This window comes from Melopsittacus undulatus, chromosome 9, assembly GCF_012275295.1.
Source record: "Melopsittacus undulatus isolate bMelUnd1 chromosome 9, bMelUnd1.mat.Z, whole genome shotgun sequence".
Lineage (NCBI taxonomy): Eukaryota > Metazoa > Chordata > Aves > Psittaciformes > Psittaculidae > Melopsittacus > Melopsittacus undulatus.
In genome coordinates this window covers 37,483,608-37,502,710 of record NC_047535.1, presented here as the reverse complement: position 1 = coordinate 37,502,710, position 19,103 = coordinate 37,483,608, and the positions used below count along the sequence as shown (strand labels likewise).

Genomic DNA, 19,103 nt, shown 5'->3' with positions numbered 1-19,103 from the left:
CAGCACGCAGAAAAGGGCCTGCGATGATGGAAGAGTTTAGCATTTAGAGCTCATTAGGCTGATACGGTACCAAGCGGCGGGCGCTGGCATTGTGCCGTGCTGTGCTGTGCTGCATCCTCACCTCTGCTCACCCGCTGGCACCTCGTCCCTGCTCCTCACTGTGGGTCACCACAGCCTTGGTGCACAGGCACTCAGCACGGCTGTGCCTGGCACGGCTTTGCTCTGGAGATGCTCCCAGCAGGGTTGGGGTCCCCCCCAGAATGAGTCAACCCTACTGACCCCCCTGTGCACCCCACAGGTACATCCAAGGAGCCTCATCCCCGAAGGACATGGTCATCATTGTGGATGTGTGAGTACACGGGTGGGGGCTGAGCCAGGCCAGGATGGTGGCACAGTTCACCAGGGTGCCACTGCCCCACTGGTGGCCCTGTGCGGGACAGCACTGGTGGGGAGCCCCATGCCCCCTCACTGCTGAGCCCCAGCTCCCTTGTCTCCTGCCAGGAGCGGCAGCGTGAGCGGCCTCACCCTCAAGCTGATGAAGACCTCTGTCTATGAGATGCTGGACACCCTCTCAGATGATGATTATGTCAATGTGGCCTCGGTGAGTGCTGCAGGGTGGGCAGCAGAGCTGTGTCCCCCAACCAGCTCCCAGCTCCCCACAGTAGAGTCCTTTACCCCCAGCCCCACCTGACCAGGAGCTCTGCAGAGAGAGAAATGCCATTTCTTTCCTATTTAACCACCCACCTGCACATAAGCAAGGCCATGGCTGCTCTGGGCTTGGCTGTCCATGGTGGCAAACCAGAGCTGCTCCCATCGCAGGGCATTCGGCAGGAACGCTCCCAGGGTGATCCCAAGCAGCCACTGACATCACTGCCCCCATGGCAATGCCACCATCCCCTGACCTCGGGCAGCACAGCGGCTGTGCCACCGCGTCTGTGCCTCGCTGGGCACCCGGCCCATGCTGCCCTCCCCTGTCTGGCCACAAGCACGGTGCTAATTAACGTGTCTGGCCTGGCTCCGTCAGCTGGATCACTGCTCCCCTAATGAATGGGCCCTATTGCCAGCAAATGAAGCCATAAGCGGGAGACAGCACCTGCTCCTGCTGCCGGCACGGCACAGCACACTGCGGCACGGCTGCTTGCACAAGGCAGGGGGGCACCCTGCAGAACCAAGGGTGCAGGTGAGCCCACTGCCAGCACCCACTGCTAGCACACGTGCCGGGCAGCTCAGTGCTGCGTTTGATCTCAGCATCAACATCAGCCATCCCTGGGACATGGGATGTGAGATGCTCAGGCAGTTGTGTGGCAAGTGGTTTCTGCCTGCTGGGGCTGCCCCTGTCCCTTCTGCAACCTACTCCCCTTTTGCCTCCCAGTTCAATGAGAAGGCAAAGCCGGTGTCGTGCTTCAAGCACCTGGTGCAGGCCAACATCCGGAACAAGAAGGTCTTCAAGGAGGATGTCCAGGGGATGGTGGCCAAGGGCACGACCGACTACAAGGCTGGTTTTGAGTACGCCTTCGACCAGCTGCAGAACGTGAGATGGGGGCCAGAATGTGGGCTAGGGTGGGCAGAGTGTACCCATGGGTGCTGGGGGCCATGGGAGAGCTCTGAGTACCTGGCTGCTGCCCCTGTACCTGGGACTTTGGCATCCAGAGGACTCCTTGTCCTCCTTTGCAATGCTGGGGGGTACATCCCACTTCCCAATGTGCTGTAGGTGAGGTTTGCTGGAGTCGCAGCCCCTCTGTGTTATTAAAAGCTATGAGGGCTGGGTGGAGGGGGATGGAGCCAGACACCATGCCAGAGGCAAAATAAAGATGAATGGTGCTATTAGGTGCTGAGCAGCAATAATCACAACATCATTTCCAAGCAGACAGCGTCCCTCCTCCTGCCCATTCACCCTGACCCCCCTCACCCCACTGAAACTGGCCAGGAAAAGAGATGGGTTGTGGCCAGCCCTCCTGGCTGCATCCAGCCCAGCACAGCTCGCTCTGGGTCCGGCCTCAGGCACCATCTCTCTGCCCCACAGTCCAACATCACACGTGCCAACTGCAACAAGATGATCATGATGTTCACGGACGGTGGTGAGGACCGAGTGCAGGACGTCTTTGAGAAGTACAACTGGCCCAATAAGACGGTGAGGGGCTGTGGGGTTGTGAGCCAGGCTGGGGCTGCTCACCAGGGAGGGAGGCAACTGCTCCAGCTCCATTGCCAGCTTCCACCTTGTTTGTCTCATCCCCATCCTCTGTCCCTGACAGCCTTATTCTGCCGCTGTCCTGCTAATGGGACAGCTGGCATGTCAGTGCTGTTTATAGCCAGCTCCCACCTTGGCGTGAGGGAGGTATGGGATGAGGCACGCCACAGGCTGCTGGCGAGGGGATGTGGCTGGTGGGCTCCATAAGTGCTGTCCTTGGGGAAAGCACGTCCCAGCTGGGAGCAGACAAACCGGCAGGAGGGTCCCCACCAGGACCTGGACACCTGTGAGGTGGGGAAATGTGGTCCATGCAATACACTCAGAGAGCACAGACCCCTCTGGGTGCAGTGATGCTCCAGCACAAGTACCCCTGGGGTAGGGGGCTTTGGCCATCACAGTGATGCTGCAGCATAGGAGTGGCCATGGCCAGGTGAGGAAAGGGGCTGCCCTGCTGCCAGCACAGCCAAGCATCCACCCCTCCTGCCTGCCTGCACTTGACTGTGAGCATCGCAGTCTGTTGGCCACGGCAGGCAGTGCCACACTGTACCCAGGGAGGTTGCCATCAGCTGGTGTGGACACCCTGGATACCCCCCGGCCATCCCTCACCATGTGCTCTGCTGCAGGTGCGGGTCTTCACCTTCTCAGTTGGGCAGCACAACTACGACGTGACCCCACTGCAGTGGATGGCCTGTGCCAACAAAGGTGAGCGGGGCTGGCACCCAGCGGGCACAGGTGGCTGCAGGGGCTGGAGGGCTGGCACCGGTGCTCCGGTGTGTGCCACTGCCAGCAAGGCACTTGCTGCAGGCCTGGAGGGCAGCAGGACAGCCAGGTGCTGGGCAGGCAGACGGACACGTCCCCAGCTGCCTTTCTCTTTCTTTTCCAAGGTTACTACTTCGAAATCCCCTCCATCGGTGCCATCCGCATCAACACGCAGGTACATCACGGTGCAGGCAGGCAGCACTGCCCTCTGTGGATGGGGTGCCCTGCCTTGGGGTGTGCTCAGGCAGCCCCAGCCCTAAGGCTGGCAGTGAGCATGGCAGTGAGCTGGGGAGCTGAGCCCTCAGCCAGGCCCTGTGCTATTGACATAAGTAATTCATCTTCTGCAGCTCCGCAGGGACCTGCTGCCTTTTGAGTGACTAATTGTGAGACATGAGGCATTAATGAGCACACAGCAGAGCGGGAGCAGGAGCAGGCAGGGCCACCCCAGCAGCAGCCCATTCAGCAGAGCTAAGCATGTGTGCCCCATACCCCATCCCACTGCCCCTCTCCTGCCCCTTTTCCATATCGGATGCACACGGTAGGCAGGTGGTGAGGGTACCTGAGCAGGGCAGCCCCTCGAGGCAGGGCTGGCATCATGGCACAGGGACTGCCCCCTGCCCAGAGGTCTGCCTTGGCAAGGAGAGCCAGGATAAGGGAAACCTGCCTCAGGAGAAGATCCCAAAAGGCCAGGATGGAGGGGTGCTGGGAGAGCTCTGGCTGATGCTTCCTGGGGAGCCCCTGCCCTGCCCATGCCCTGACAATAGTGAGCAGAACCTTCTTTGCATCCCTACAGACCATTTGATTTCAATTGGAGCATCACCGTTGGATGCCAAGCCCCTTCCCCTAGCTCAGCCTGCAGCCAGGGCCAGCACCAAGCACCCCATTAATAATCCTGGGGTGTGCTTGGGAACAGGGCTGTCACCAGCTTGGAGCAAGGAGACGTCGGGTCCCACATGGTGCTTTCTCCATTCTGTGTTCTTGCAGGAGTACTTGGATGTGCTGGGCAGACCCATGGTCCTGGCAGGGAACCGAGCCAAGCAGGTTCAGTGGACCAATGTCTACCAGGATGCCCTGGTAAGGATCCACCATCCCCGGGGTGCAGGTGGGGACCTGCAGTCTCCCAGCCCCATAGGACACCCTTCTGTGCTTGTGCAGGGGCTGGGCCTGGTGGTGACAGGCACACTGCCGGTGTTCAACCTGACGGAGGACAGCAGTGACAGGAAGGTAGGAGACTGTGGCTGCCACCAACCTAGCTGCACTGGGACCCCCAGTGTAGGCTTGTGGGGAGTGTGTCCTGATGCTGGCTGCATGGCTGGGGGGCACTGGCACCCCAGGGTGTGCCTGCCCTGCACCCCCTCCCTGGGGTTGTACCAGTGTGACTGCCATCCTGTTAGCTCTCCCATTCAGTGGGGCCAGCTGACAGCTACAAGTGCTGGGGGATGCAGTGTCCCACAGGGGGCTCTGGGAAGCTGGCGCATCCCACCCTGTGCCCCTGCAGTGTCTGGGTCTCAACACACATCCCCAGAGGGAGAAGAGGTCCCAGTTTCCCTCTCCCTGTGGTGGTGGTGGCAGGTGACAGCCCTGCTCCCACCTGCCTCCCTCCCTGCACTTCCTTCCAGAACCAGCTCATCCTGGGTGTGATGGGGATCGATGTGGCTCTCAACGACATCAAGAGGCTGACACCGCGATACAACGTGCGTGGGGTCCCTTATCCCTCCATCCCTGCCCTGTGCTGCCCATGCCTGGAGTGGGAACCCACTGCAGGGAGCTCCGAGCTGCAACCCACAGCACTCTATAGCACTTCCAGCAGTGCTGGTGGTAACGGGGTGCTGAAGCCATGACTGAAGGACTAGGGCAAGCAGAGAGGGATTATAGCTGGATGGTGCTCTGGGAATCAGAGCAGAGCCAAAACCCTTGCAGGGTGAGCAGGCAATAAACCTTACCAGCTTGGGAAAGGGGCAGCAGGCAAAATCCAAAGCCAGGATGAGAGATGCTGTTGGCCGAGAATAGAAATAGATGGATAGAAAAGGCTGAGCCCCTGGGGTGGCATGGGGTGAGCTCTGCCTGCAGAGGTGAGGGTGATCACACTGGCACAGCATGGCATGGTGCAGAGCTGCCTGGCCAGCCTCATCCCTCCTCCTGTCCTCTTGCAGCTGGGGGCAAATGGTTATGTCTTCGCCATCGACCTGAACGGCTACGTCCTGCTGCACCCCAACCTGCAGCCCCAGGTGAGGAGGGGACAGTTGGGATGGCAGCAATGGGGTTAGCCGGGTCCTGTGGGATAAGGCAGCTTCCCGGGGTCGTTGGGAGCTAATTGTGGGAATTGTGATGAGTTTGGCTGGACTCAGCAGAGGCTGTGGGAGCCCTGAGCCATTCCCTGGCTCTTTCTTCCTGCAGATCATCAATTTCCGTGAGCCGGTGACGCTGGACTTCCTGGATGCTGAGCTGGAGGATGAGAACAAGGAGGAGGTGGGCAGACCCAGGGGCAGCTTTTGGGGTACATGCTGCCCCCATCTGCAGTTGCAAAGGGCACTCAGCCTGACTGGGGAGCACCTCATCCTATGGGCCCTGGCACATCTTCTATGGGATCATGGCAGGGATGGGAGCTGGGTCACTCTCCCTGGGGTGTGAGCATGATGAACCCCTGGCCCCAGGCTACTCGCCCTCACATCTGCACCCCATGCATCCCCAGTGCCAACCCACTGGGGGTGGGCACCGCAGGCACATGGCCGGGCTCTGTGACCCTCAGTTGCCTCCTCCCTCTGTTGTCCCCCAGATCCGAAGGAGCATGATTGATGGGAATGATGGGCAGAGGTTCATCAAGACCCTCATCAAGTCTCTGGATGAGGTAATGCTGCAGGGGAAGGAGGTCATGATTAAAACTACCACTGTGCTGAGCACCAGCCCCAGCAGCACCAGGCTGGGAGCTGGGGTTCCCTGTCACTGCACCAGCAGTGTCCTGGCACCATAGAGGCCTGACTGGCTCCCTCTGACCCACAGCAATACATCGATGAGGTGTTCAGGACCTACACATGGGCCCCCATCAAAAGCACCAACTACAGGTGAGTGGCACTGATGGCACAACTGTGCTCACCTGGCATCAGCCAGACCCACACCAGCTGAGCGCTGTGGTCCTGTGCAGCCTGGACTTGTGCACAGGACGGGGACTGGACTTGTGCAGATCTTTGCCTGCTGTGCAATGGGTGACAGTGACATGCACCCACCCTGCAGCACAGGCAGCAAAGCTCCTCCCTGCATTTATCACCCAGATTGCACCAGTGGATGTGTAAAAAAGGCCCTGGCATCATGTCCATGCTGTCCAGCTCATGTTGCCTTCATCCTGTGAGGAGCCATGTGGTCCCCCTGCCACCCAGGGTACCCTCCTCCTCCTGCCACCCAGCTCAGGAGGGGTTGGCAAGGGTCACAGCCCCAGTCCTGTCCCCCACAGTGGCACCCCTATAGAACCAAGCAGCACTGTCAAAGAGGGGACAGTGACACAGGGTGACACAGCTGTGGCTGGTGCTGTGGGTTGGGCTGTGGGGTGGAAGGTGCTTCTGGGGGCTGTGTGATCCCACAGCTCTGCACCATAGTAGGGATGTTCCAGGGGGTTCCCCAAGACACAACAACACAGGGAACGACCAGAAAAAACTCACCACCCTCCTCTTGCTACCTGTCATTTGGGATGCTACCACTTCTGCCATGCTTTATGGGGTACCACCACCTCTGCCATGCTTGCTGTGGTGCTCAGTCCATGCTGCCAGGCGCAGACAGGACTAGCTGGAGGGGTGGACTGAGTCCTGGTGGCTCAGGTACAGGCATGACATCAGATGGGGGTCAGGAATGTGGCCTCACCCACTGGTGCTCACCTATCCTGGGCAGCACTTGGCACTGATACTATTACCAAAGGCCACTGGCCACTGCAGTGGGCACCCAGGAGCCCAGCTCCCTCCAGCAGTGTCCCATGGGTTCAGACTCCTGGCTGGTGGATCCCTCTCTTTTATGGCTTGCCTGTAGCCGGTGCCTGTGTAATCATTGTCTTTGGTCTCTCTCTGGGAAGGTTTTGTTCCTTCTTTCAAGGGCTGTGTCTCTTCACACCTTCCTCCGCTGCAGGGATGTTGTGTCCCTCTTCCATGTGCATCGCACTTGGTTCTCAGGCGGGTACCTCCTGTCCATCTAAGCCCTGCCCGGACAGGCTTGTCCCCTCCTGTGCTCAGGAGTGCCCCTGGGATAGCCCTGGGTGCCCCCAGGATGGCCCTACCTGCTGTGGGGATGGCCCTGAGTGCCCTGGGGACAACCCTGGATGACTCTGGGTGATCTGGAGACAAACTGGATACCACAGGATGGCAGTAGGTGTGCTGGGGATGACCCTGGGTGCTACCAGACTGGCCCTGCATGCTCCAAGGGTGACCCTGGGTGCCCCAGGATTACCCTAGGTGCTTGCGGATGGCCTGGGTGCTTTGAGGACAGCTCTGGGTGCTACCAGGATAACCATGGATGCTCTGGGGATGACCACAGATGCCCCAGGATGATCCTAGAAACAGCCCTGGGTACCCCAGGGCCGCACTGGGTGCAGTGAACTGTGCAGGAGGCCAGTGGGGCTGCTGCCTGCCACCAGCCAAGGGGTGCCAGGCAGGGGCTGGCCAAGGGTATGTGTAAAGCCTTACACCGCCTGTCTGCTCTCCCCCTCCGCAGCCTGGGGCTGGTTCTGCCTCCCTACAGCACCTACTACATCCAGGCCAACCTCAGCGACCAGATCCTGCAAGTGAAGTGTAAGTAGCCCCTGGCTCTCCCTGCTGCCCTCTCGCACTCCTGCTCACCCCGACACCAGCCCATGGCTGTCGGGGGGTGCAGAAACACAAAGCAAAAGGAGATAGGGATCACTGAGAGAGGCAAAACAGGAGAAGTCAGGCTTGAGTAGAGGTGGATGCACAGAGGGGGAGTGAGCTGCCTGCCTGGGGCGCACCAGGGTTTGGGCTTTACGCTTTGCACCCCAAACCTGAGCCCCAGGATGCAGGCAGGCACTGCCCGGCGCAGGCAGGGGCTGCACTGCTGCCACTTTGCCTCCCGGGGACAAGGGATGATGCTGTAGCAGCCAGTTAAGTTGTGAGCCTGGGAAAGTTTGCATGGATCTCTTGAGTTTCCTTTGGTTTATTACGATTCTTTGGTTTCGGTTTAAGCCATTTCTTCTTCTTTTTATGAGTTCGGTTTCGGTTGGTTTCGATTTTCGTTTGGAATTAGTCTGTGTACATGTGTGTTAGCCTGGCCCCCCCTTTCTCTCTCTTTCTCTTTCCCTGACCCCCAAGCCTTTTTCCCACCACAGGTCCCTGCTGCTCCCAGGGACCCTCTCCCCTGTGGCAGAACCGGACCCTTCACTTCTCCCCTCCGGTTCCCCCGTTTCTTGCCCTCGATGGCAGCTTGACCCCAGCCCCACTGCAGCCCCAGCCCCTCCATCCATCAGCAGGAGCCTCGTGTCCCTGCAGGGACGAGGCCAGGCTGTCCCTGTCCCAGGGAGGGGGATCCCCCATCCTCCCCTCCCACCCCATGCATGCCCCTGACTCAGTGAGGACATCTCAATACCAAGACTGTTGCAACTGTTTGCTACTGACTTTCATTTTCCTTTGGAGTATTGAATATATTTATATATATTTCTCTAGTTATATCTTTGCATACTTATTTTGTGTTCAATTCTTATTTCACCGTGGCTTTTCTTTGCCTTCTGTTACTGGGTTTCTCTTTTCCTTTTCTTCATGTCGTTCTTTGCAAGAGGTTTCCTTTTGGTATGATTATGATACACAATATTTTTATTCAAACGGCGATTGAATAAAATATTGTTTGTGCCCCTTCCCCCTTTCCACCCAACCCCCTTTTTTTTTGTTTGTTGTTTTTTTGTTTGTTGTTTTTCTTGCTTTCTCTCTATGGTGGATTCACACAGTACCAAACATCAAAATGAAGGGCAAGTATTTTCAGTCTCAGACCACTCACCTTCACCACCCCGTCCCTGCCCCGTGTCCAGTCCCTCCCAGCCCCCTGCTTGCCCATCTCCCTGCCCGTTTGCCACGCCGAACCTGCAAACCGCCACCGACTCGCCCTTCCTCCCTCCTCCTCCTCCTCCTCCTCCTCTCCTTCAGTTCCCCCTTTATTTGAAAGCAACATGTCTTGTTCTGTCCATGAGAGCTTTGTCACGATGATCCCCACTCCCTCCCTGCGCATCGCTCCCAAACCCGGTTTGGTATCGTTCAAGAGCTGATCTTGTATGAAAATGCTGTTTTCGATCCACGAGGTTTTCCGTAGCTAGTTTGATGCCCTGCTCTTCCTCTCCCCCACCTTCTTGCTCCTCTCGCCCCGCTCGCCTCCTCTGGCTCCTTCACCTCTGTCCCAGCTCCTCTGCTTCTTCCTCCCCAAGACAACTCAACCTGAAGGGATAGGGCTGTGCAGGGAGCGGGGGGCTGTGGGTGGGCACCCAAAGGTGGCAGGGATGGAGGGAAGGTGGGACCCAGTCCTCTGCCATCCTCACCCTCTGGGACAAGCATTTGTGGGGAAGCCCCCCAAGCACAACCCCTTGGTGGGGATGGGAGAGCCCTGGGGTGATGCCACCCACTGCACAGGGGAAGGTGAGCCTGGGGCAGGGTCTCACACTGCCTGCCCCATGGCTGCTCAGTGGCTGTCCCTGCTGCCCCAGCATGGCATGAAGCCCTTGGCAGCCACAGCATCCCAGCACCATCCGTGCCCTCAGGAGCAGCTAAGTTCTATCCCAAGGTCCCACTGAGGTCAGGGCCGGTAACCCCCCATGCAGTGGAGCAGGAGATCAGCCATGAGACCCAGGGCCGGATTTGTCCCACGTGTCACCCTCAGCCCTGTTCCATCAGCTTTGAGTTGCCTCATCCCGGTGACCCTGTGATGGCAATGCTGATGGACCAAGTACGAGTGTTTTGTACCCTCCTCCTCCTCTTCCTCTTCCTCTCATTGGCTTGTACCCAGCCCCTGCCTACAGCCCTCGGAGAGCAACAGTCCAACCTCTGGCTGTGCCGTGCCATGCACCGGGGGCCAGTGGGAGGGCTGGGGGTGGCGGTGCCCATGGAGGGGCCGATGCCCTGGCTTGTCCCATAGCACCCCCACACCCACCCCCTAACCCATGAGCTGAACCCTGCATCTGCCACCCCGATGTCGGGGGGGTCCCAAGAGGCACCCCAAGCCCTGCTGCGCTGCCACCCCCGTTAACACAGAGCGAGGTGCCAGGCTGGTGTGCGAGCATGGACCCGGTCCCCATTGGGGTCCCACCACCCCGGGGAGGGACGGTGCCACGGCAGAGCCCTGCAGCGCATTGCCGGTGCTGGGCAGGAGCCTCTGGTTGGACTGTCCTCAGCAAGGAGCCCCCTTTGGCCATGTGGATGCCTGAAAACTCCTTTTCCTTTCTCCCGACAACCGAGTGTTCTGTGATCCTGCGGCCAGGAGCGCAGCATGTGGTTCCCTGCCCTCAACCACCCGTCCCCCGAGAGAGAGACGCCCCACACCCTCCCAAACATGCATATATATATCTCCATGTGCGCACATATATATATGTGTGTGTGTCTGTGTGTCCCTGCGTACAGGCCACCGGCCGCGCGTACGCATCCGCGCACCTCCAATTCGAGCTGAGATGGGCAAACCTGTCCCGATTTGGCTGTAACTTTCCTTCCCGTGCGGTGCCAGCAACAGCAGAACGGCCTTTTCCTTCCTCTCTTGTTACCAAGAGCAGCAAATGCCTTTTACTTTCTGTTGTTATTCCCTCCCCTCTCTCTCTGTCCGTCTCTCTCCCTCCTGGCCCCACTATCCCGGTCCTGGTCCCCGCAGGATAACCTTCCCTTTCTGTTGCAGATTTTGAATACCTGCTGCCCGACAGCTTTGAGTCGGAGGGACATGTGTTCATTGCTCCCAGGTAGCTTTGCGTGTGCGCTTGCCGAGGTGTGCATCCGCCCCGGCCCCACTGCTGCCCCCCAACCATCGCCCCCCATCCTCACCCCATCGTGCCTTGTCCCCCCTGTCGCTCTGTGTGTTGTGTGCCCGCTCGGCCGAGGGGGCTGCCGCCGGGACCCCGGCCCCGCTCCGCCACCCGGTTGCATCCAGCACCGTATATATGCACCCGGTAGGGCCCAGCCCCTGCACGTGCATATATAGGTATAGTTTCTGAAAGTCCCCCCATCATACAGTCGTGCTGGCTGCAGGGGTAGGGAGGAGGAAGGTGGGGTTTGGGTCAAATTTGGGGTGCCCAGGGCTTTGGGGAGGCTGCCGGCTGTGAGCAGGCACAGACATTGTCTCCCCCTGGGCTGTGCCACTGCCCAGTCCTAGGATCACAGAATAAACCAGGTTGGAAAAGCCCTTTAAAGCCAACAAGTCCAACCTTTACCCAGCACTGCCAAGGGCACCACTAACCCACGGCACTGAGGCCTCATCTCCATGGGGTGTGAACCCTTGCAGGGATGGTGCCTGCAGCCCTGCCCTGGGCAGCCTGTTCCAATGCTGAGCACCCTCTGGGGCAGGAATTGTTCCTCAGCTCCATCTAAACCTGCCCTGGTGCAGCTCGAGGCCAGTTCCTCTTGTCCCATCCCTTGTTCCTTGGGAGCAGAGCCCAGCCCCTCCTGGCTCCATCCTCCTGTCACGCACTTGTAGGGAGCAATAATGTTCCCCCTGAGCCTTCTCCTCTCCAGATGAACCCCCCCCAGGTCCCTCAGCCGTTCCCCATCACACTCATGCTCCAGAAGCCACCTGTCCGGGGACAAAGGGCCATTGCTCAGCTGGAGCAGAGAGCCCCATGGCTCTACTGGCACCCTGCCCTTCCTGGCACTGCAGTGCAACCTCTGACCAGCCCTAGTTAACATTACCAGCTAATCACCCATGTCATTATAACAGCTAAACGCCCCATTAGGAGGTGGTTTGTCCTTGCAGTTCTTAGGGACTGCAGCAGATCAAGGCTGTGCCAGCTGCCTACAGCAGGATCACTCACACCAGTTTGGGGTGAACCAGCCCAAACCATAGTTATTGTGCAGCCCTGGCTTTCTGGAGAGACCTGGTCCCTGGGTGATGCATGGAGTAGTAGGGGTGAGACCCAGAAAACGTGGGAGCCAAAGCAGAGTGTTAATGAGAAACAGAAAACCCTGTTAGTAAGAAAATAGATAGAGGTGATGTGCAAGGCTCAAGGAGTGGGTCTGCCCCCTGACTGCCCCACTGAGGCTACAGTGATGGGGTCAGTGTCCAGCCTGGGGCAGCCAGAGGGAAAAGCAGGCGTTGAAAATGGGGATGAGCCCTTCAGACCCCGCTGTGAGCACCTTCCTGCAGCAGGGAGGCCCCGCAGTGTGGGGTGGCACCAGGGCGACTGTATGATCTGCCATGCCATGAGCTGTGGACGTTTTCAGAAACCATATGTCCCCATGGGTGTGTGAGTACCTGTATCCGTGCGTGTCGGGTAGACCTTTAGGTGGCTGCTCCCCATGGGCTGACCAGGGTGTCCCAGCTCTTCCAGCTGCCCCATGGGCAGGCTCCAGCCACCCCTGCTGCAGCATTTGTCCTCTTAATGAGGTTTTATGGCAGTCAGGAGCTGGCAGAGGGGACATGAGCAGGGGGAGCCCTGCCCCTCGGCACTGCCTGCAGCCACACCACTGGGGCTGAGAGGCTCACACTGACCTGTGCCATCCCATTAGAGCCTTACGGTGACTGACAGGGTTACAGCCATCCCCACATCAGCAGGGCTGGGGCACGGATGTGGCACCATCCATGGTGCCTGTCCCAAGAGGGGCTCAGGGCCACTGATGCCCACGGGCGAGCACCCACCTCCTCTGGTGGGTCTCACCCAGCACCTACACAAAGGGTGCAGGTATGGCTGTCAAGTACCTGCTTGGTGCCACCAGCACAGCCATGGGGGCTCCCCAGGCAAAGCCCCCCTGGCACCCACAGCGCAGCCCCCGCTCCCTAGGGTCCCACAGGTAAGTACGGTGGCAGAGTCACCCAGTCCCACCAGTAGCCCCACCAGTATGGGGAGAGCTGGGCTCAGGGTTGTACTACTCCGTGCTAACTGGGATCCATCAAGCCTGGCCCTGGCAGAGGTGACGGCACCTCGGTGCCCATGGCAGTGATGGACACGATGGTGGCTGAGCTGCTGGCACTGCAGGCAGCAGAGATGCCCACAGCCGCCTGCCTGGCAGGGTGACACTCACAGGAGTGGTGGTACATCACCACCATCGTGTCCCCCAGCAAGCCTGGGTGCTGGCAGCACCACCAGCACCCACCCTGCTGTCCTGGGGGAGAACTGACCTTGCCTTTTCCATCCTCGCGAACCACAAACCTTGTCCCCAAACCCCAGAGAGTATTGCAAAGACCTCGACTTGTCGGATAACAACACCGAGTTCCTGGAAAACTTTATTGCCCTCATGGAAAAGGTGACCCCAGACTCCAAGCAGTGTGAGTAGCCAGGGATGGCTGGTGGGGGGCTGGATGGGGGCACTGGGAGGGACTGGGGTGAAGAGGGAGATGGGGCAGGGGTGAACTATGCTGGGGTTGGGGGCCCAGGAGCTGCAGAGTGAGTGCTGGGGCAAGGCAAGGGGTGCAGGTGGCCTCCATGGGGCCTGCCCTCACTGCCTCCTCCTCTCTGTCTTCATCCCAAGGTGACAACTTCCTCCTGCACAACCTGATCCTGGACACGGGCATCACGCAGCAGTTGGTGGATCGGGTCTGGAAGGACCAGGACCTCAACACGTATGTGGAGGCGAGGTGGCCTGGCTCAGGCAGCACTGGCTGGGGACAGAGCAGGATTGGGATGGAATATGGGGATGGGGAATGGGGCAGAGCAAAACCCCACTGATGCCTGGTGTGCCTGGCCCCTCTCCTTACAGGTACAGCCTCCTGGCTGTCTTCGCAGCCACCGATGGGGGCATCACCCGCGTCTTCCCTAACAAGTGAGTGTGTGGGGGTTCAGTGCATGTTCATCCCCAAGCAGTGACATGTGTGCTGCTATGGGGCCATCTCTGGTGGGACCAGAGGCAGGGGCAGTCATGGCTGTGACTGCTTTCCCCTAGGGCTGCAGAGGACTGGGAAGAGGAACCAGAGCCCTTCAATGCCAGTTTCTACCGGAGGAGCCTGGACAACAAGGGTTACATCTTCAAGCCGCCCTACAGAGATGGTGGGTGCCAGGTCAGGGCAGCAGGGGGTGGCACTGGCTGCTACTGGCCCCACATGTCCCCTGCCCTCTACAGCCGGCTACCGGGAGCTGGACCTGGAGAACAACACCATCGGGATCCTGGTGAGCACCGCCGTGGAGCTCAGCATCGGGGGCAAGACACTGAAACCAGCAGGTAGGCAGGGAGCTGGGTGCCCCCACACCAGGCTGGGGGTCCCCATCAGTCCCCCCATGCTGGGGCTCACCCCATCTCCCTGCTGCCCCAGTGGTGGGGGTGAAGCTGGACCTGGAGGCCTGGGCTGAGAAGTTCAAAGTGCTGGCGAGCAACCGGACAGACCGTGACCAACTGGGCACCCGCAGGGTACGTGTCCCTTGGGGCACTGTGTGGGGCTGGGGACATGGACAGGGATCAGGGAATGAGCTGTGCTTGCTGGGGAGCACTGCTGGTGCCTGTGGTCCTGCTGGGCTTGTGTGTCCCACACAGCCCTGCCTGTTAAACTGTATGGGGGCACCTTTACCCTGTCCTGGGGACACCACCCCACGTGTCCTGCTAACCTGTCCCCCTGCCCTGTTTGTGGTTGACAGTGCGACCCCTTGACCAGCTGCGAGATGGACTGTGAGGCCAACAACAAGGTGGGTTGTTGTTGGTGACAGTGGGGGACAGCAGGCAGGGAGCAGAGGGTGGCTGGGAGGGCTCCCTGTCCCCTGCCTGCCCTGCCTGTGCTGTCTGGGGCAGTGCATCCATCCTGGACCAGGGAGCCCTCTCAAGGTGGATGTTGAACCTGCCAGATGGGTGGTGATTCCCACTCCCTGCACACAGTGTGGGTGTTCCTGGTACCAAGATGCTCCCGAACAGCCCCCAGGCTTGGGCACACAGCACTGACCTCCTGCCTGCCTGCCCATCACCCCTTGCCCTGCCTGTCCTGCCTTGCCCTAGGCATGGCCAGGGTTGGGTGATGCTGCCCTTCTTCCCCAGGACCTCATCTGTGTCCTCATTGACGATGGGGGCTTCCTGGTGCTCTCCAACCAGGAGGACCACTGGTACCAGGTGAGTAGTGCTCACAGAGCAGCTCTCCTGGGCATGGGATGCCAGTGCGGAGCTGAGGCCTTTGAACATCACGGGTGCTGTGACAAAGCCCCACTCAAGTGCCCACCAGGGGAGACCCATGGCAAGGTGCACCCATGGCTTGGGTGCAAACTCGGTGTCCTCATCCCAGGTGGGCAAGTTCTTCAGCGAGGTGGATGCCAACCTGATGTCTGCCCTCTATAATAACTCCTTCTACGCCCGCAAAGAGTCCTATGACTTCCAGTCGGTCTGTGCTCCCGAGGCCCAGAGCAACACAGGCGCTGCGCCCCGTGGTGTCTTTGTGGTGAGCACCCATGGGGATGGTGGCTTCCAGGAGCTTGGGGACCATGAATGTGTTCACAGCACCCCATGTGGGATCTGCTGGCTCACTGCCCCTCTCAAACAAGTCTGATGAGGAACTGTTTCATCTGGAGAAGAGAAGGGTCAGTGGGGACCTTATTGCTCTCTACAACTGCTTGATAGGAGGATGGAGCCAGGAGGGGGTGGGCTCTACCTGCATGTAATGAGATAGGACAAGAGGGAACGGCCTCAAGCTGCACCAGGGAGGTTTAGATTGGATATTAGGAACAATTTCTTTACCCAGAGGGTGCTCAGGCATTGGAACAACTGCCCAGGGCAGGGCTGCAGGCACCATCCCTGCAAGTGTTCACACACCGTGTACACGAGGGCCTCAGTGCCATGGGGCAGTGTTGGCCTTGGCAGTGCTGGGAAATGGTTGGACTGGATGAGCTTAAAGGGCTTTTCCAACCTGTTTGATTCCCTGGTTCTGCCTGCAGCCAACCGTGGCTGATCTCCTGAGCCTTGCCTGGTGGACCTCGGCTGCAGCCTGGTGAGTCCTGCAGCATCCCCTCTACTGTGGGGTGGCACTGGTGGGGCTGGGGCAGCTGATGGGGCTGCGCTGTCCTCCCACAGGTCCCTGTTCCAGCAGTTCCTGTATGGCCTCACCTACAGCAGCTGGTTCCAGACGGGTGAGTCCCTGCAGAGCCGTGGTCTGAGGTGTAAGGGGATGTGGTTGGGGTCTGTGTTGGGGTCTGTGTTGGGGTCTGTGTTGGGGTTCCGTGTCCCCCGGCCCACGGTGCTGTGCTGGCGCAGAGGAGGTGGCAGGGGACAGCATGGAGGCCAGGGAGACGAGCTGCATCATGAAGCAGACCCAGTACTACTTCAGCACCGTCAACGCCACCTACAACGCCATCATCGACTGCGGCAACTGCTCCAGGTGGGTCCGTCCCCATTGTCCCATCACCTGAGCAGGGTTGGGGACACCCCCAGGCTGCCTTTGCCAGGACCCCCAGGCAGCCACCTGCATGGGGCAATGGGAGATGCTGTGCAGTGCTCAGGGGGGCTGTGGTACTCAAACAGGGAGGACAGAGCAATGGTAGTGTCCCCATGGGCTGTGAGATGATGACATCCTCAAGGCCCCTCCAAGTGGGACTGAGCTCTGAAAACCCATCTGTGCTGGTTTTCTGGGCAGCCCCTTGGCATGGGGACTGGGAGAGGGGTTGAGAGAGGGAGGATGGGGATAGAGATGAGGACAGGGATGAGGTTGGGAATGGTGATAAGGTTGAGGGTGGGGATGAGGACGGGTGAGACTGGAGATGAGGCTGGAGATGGGGATGACATTGGGGATAGAGATGAGGACAGGGATGAGGTTGGGAATGGTGATAAGGTTGAGGGTGGGGATGAGGACGGGTGAGACTGGAGATGAGGCTGGAGATGGGGATGACATTGGGGATGGGGATGAGGATGGGGATTAGATTGGGGATGGGGACACCTTCCCTAGAGCCACCCACCAGCAGGGCTGGCACCGTAGGCCAGGGAGGGATCAGGGCACAGGGTCAGTGGGGTCCCTGCTGCACCCCCAGGCTCTTCCATGCACAGAGGTTGGCCAACACCAACCTGCTCTTCGTGGTGGCCGACAAGCCCCTCTGCAGCCAGTGTGAGTCCGTCAAGCTGCTGCAGGCAGAGGTAAGAGGTATCCTTTGGTGTCCTGGCTGTGTTCCACTGGGACATGGTGGCAGAGCAGTGGGGGGACAGGCAGGATCTGTGGGGCATGGCAGGGGGGCCAGGAGCTGTGAGGTCTGGCTGGGGTGGAAGGAGCCAGCCTGTGGCTGTAGGGTCGGGATGGCCATGGGGGCGCCCCATGGGCCCCCACTGCCCTGTCCCTGGTGGTTTCCTTGACCTGCAAAGCCCCCCCGAGGGACCCAAACCAGTGTGAGCTGGTGGACAGGCCCCGCTACCGGAAAGGCCCCCACATCTGCTTCGACTACAATGCAACAGTATGTGGGGTGCAGGGGGGGGCAGAGTTGGGGGGAGCTTGGGAGGAATGGGGGCAATGGGTACCCCCTGGGGTGGGTGCAACAGAGCCATGGGGGGATCCCAAGGGTACAGTGCTGTGGAGGGACCCCCTGATGAGGTTTCAGAGCCTGGGGTGAGGAAGGGAGGTAGGGTCAAGGGCCTTGGGGTGCCCCCTGGGGAGATGAGAGCCATGGGGAGTCCCTAGCAGAGCAATGTCTTGGGGTACCCTCCTGGGGGGAACAGAGCCATGGGAGTACCAGGGAGAGCAGCACCATGGGGTGTTCCCCGGGGGGGCAGAGCCGTGGGTCCCGCTGCAGGGGGTACATCAGGGGTCGGAGGGTGCCCTGGGGTGCCGAGGCACCGCTGGGGATGCCCCACAGCCCCTCTCCCTTTGCCCCCCACCCAGGAAGATACCTCAGACTGCGGCCGAGGGGCTTCCTTCGCCCCCTCCCTGGGGGTCCTGCTCTCCCTGCAGCTGCTGCTCCTCTACTCCAGCTCCAGCCGGCACCCGCTGCCCTCGGCCGCCTGCCTTTAGCCCCCCGGCCCCTCTCCGCCCGCTCTGTTTCGGTTCAAGCTCCATCTCCATCCCCTTCCCCTGCCCGGTGCCGCCCCGCGCTCCCCATCGGCCGCAGCCAAAGAAGAGCCGGGGCTCGGGCAGGGGCCGTCCCCCGGCGGAGCGGGGACGGGGTCGGTACCGGGGTCGGTACCGAGGTCGGTACCGGGGTGTCCTGGCCCCCCCCGGCCGCTCGGACTCGGAAGGCGGCGGCGGTGCCCGTGGCCCCCATCACTTCGCCTGTTTTTTTAGCCTGAAGGTTTTAAAGCCGATCTTTCTACATCAGTTTCCACATTTGTTCGCCTGGAGACCGGCCGTGTTCGGTGTCAGCAGTGAGGACACGTGCGAAAACACAAAAAAAAAAGAGGAAAAAAGGAAAAAAACAAACAAAAAAACAAACAAAACAAAAAAAAAAAAGAGAAAAGGACTTGACTGTGCGGGTCAGTATTGTTTGTTCCAGCGGGTACCAGCCCCCCAGGGCAGCCGGGGGCTCCAGCACCCCTGCGGATGCAGGCAGGGATGGAATGGGGGGGCAGCGGCCATGTCCTGTGCCAGGGCAGGATGGAGCCCCGGTGCCTGCCCCCGGCTCAGCCGCACTCTTGTGTTCTTGGGCACAGCTTTTGGGGTGAAAAGGAGGGGAAAGTGTGTTTTGTTTCTTTTCCGTTCTGCAGATCACTGTGAAACCCGCCCGGCCCTGAGCAGCCCCCCTGCCAAAGAAACCACAGTGCCCAGGGGAGCATGGCGCTTGTGCCAGAGGGGGACGTGCCATGTGTCCCCAAGCAGGTTGCGCCATGTACCCCATGGTGAGAAGCGGAGCAGGAGGTGCTACATGTCCCCACAAGGGACATGCCAGGCCCCCCTGCCCGTCCCTTGGGCCACCAGAGTGGGGCTGCTCCCTGGGTGCTGCTACAGTCCTGGCTATGGGCACCCAGCATTGGGGTGTCCGGGGTGCTGGGGTTCACACCAGGGCACTCGGGTGAGGGTGTTGTGCCCCAGCCAAAACGCTGGGTGCCAAAGAGGCAGATGGAGCAGCTGCTCAGCCATGGCACCCAAAGCATCTTATGGCACCCCAACC

At 60.0% G+C, this 19,103-nt stretch overlaps 1 protein-coding gene across 1 annotated transcript in view; it reads left to right on the top strand.

The window, feature by feature from the left end:
- Positions 1-19,075, top strand: part of CACNA2D2 (calcium voltage-gated channel auxiliary subunit alpha2delta 2) — a 206,819-nt gene extending 187,744 nt beyond the window's left edge. The window contains exons 9-38 of the mRNA XM_034066070.1: positions 299-349; positions 502-601; positions 1,373-1,531; positions 2,024-2,131; positions 2,812-2,890; positions 3,073-3,122; positions 3,932-4,021; positions 4,103-4,171; positions 4,567-4,641; positions 5,101-5,175; positions 5,345-5,416; positions 5,724-5,795; positions 5,948-6,009; positions 7,640-7,716; positions 10,802-10,862; positions 13,281-13,378; positions 13,582-13,672; positions 13,810-13,872; positions 13,993-14,096; positions 14,170-14,268; positions 14,360-14,454; positions 14,679-14,726; positions 15,070-15,141; positions 15,311-15,463; positions 15,957-16,009; positions 16,093-16,148; positions 16,273-16,396; positions 17,043-17,152; positions 17,368-17,456; positions 17,882-19,075. Of these exons, the coding sequence (XP_033921961.1) occupies positions 299-349; positions 502-601; positions 1,373-1,531; positions 2,024-2,131; positions 2,812-2,890; positions 3,073-3,122; positions 3,932-4,021; positions 4,103-4,171; positions 4,567-4,641; positions 5,101-5,175; positions 5,345-5,416; positions 5,724-5,795; positions 5,948-6,009; positions 7,640-7,716; positions 10,802-10,862; positions 13,281-13,378; positions 13,582-13,672; positions 13,810-13,872; positions 13,993-14,096; positions 14,170-14,268; positions 14,360-14,454; positions 14,679-14,726; positions 15,070-15,141; positions 15,311-15,463; positions 15,957-16,009; positions 16,093-16,148; positions 16,273-16,396; positions 17,043-17,152; positions 17,368-17,456; positions 17,882-18,010 (2,584 nt within the window). The 3' untranslated portion in view covers positions 18,011-19,075. The remainder of the gene's footprint in view (positions 1-298; positions 350-501; positions 602-1,372; positions 1,532-2,023; positions 2,132-2,811; positions 2,891-3,072; positions 3,123-3,931; positions 4,022-4,102; positions 4,172-4,566; positions 4,642-5,100; positions 5,176-5,344; positions 5,417-5,723; positions 5,796-5,947; positions 6,010-7,639; positions 7,717-10,801; positions 10,863-13,280; positions 13,379-13,581; positions 13,673-13,809; positions 13,873-13,992; positions 14,097-14,169; positions 14,269-14,359; positions 14,455-14,678; positions 14,727-15,069; positions 15,142-15,310; positions 15,464-15,956; positions 16,010-16,092; positions 16,149-16,272; positions 16,397-17,042; positions 17,153-17,367; positions 17,457-17,881) is intronic.
- The last annotated feature ends 28 nt before the right edge of the window (positions 19,076-19,103 follow it).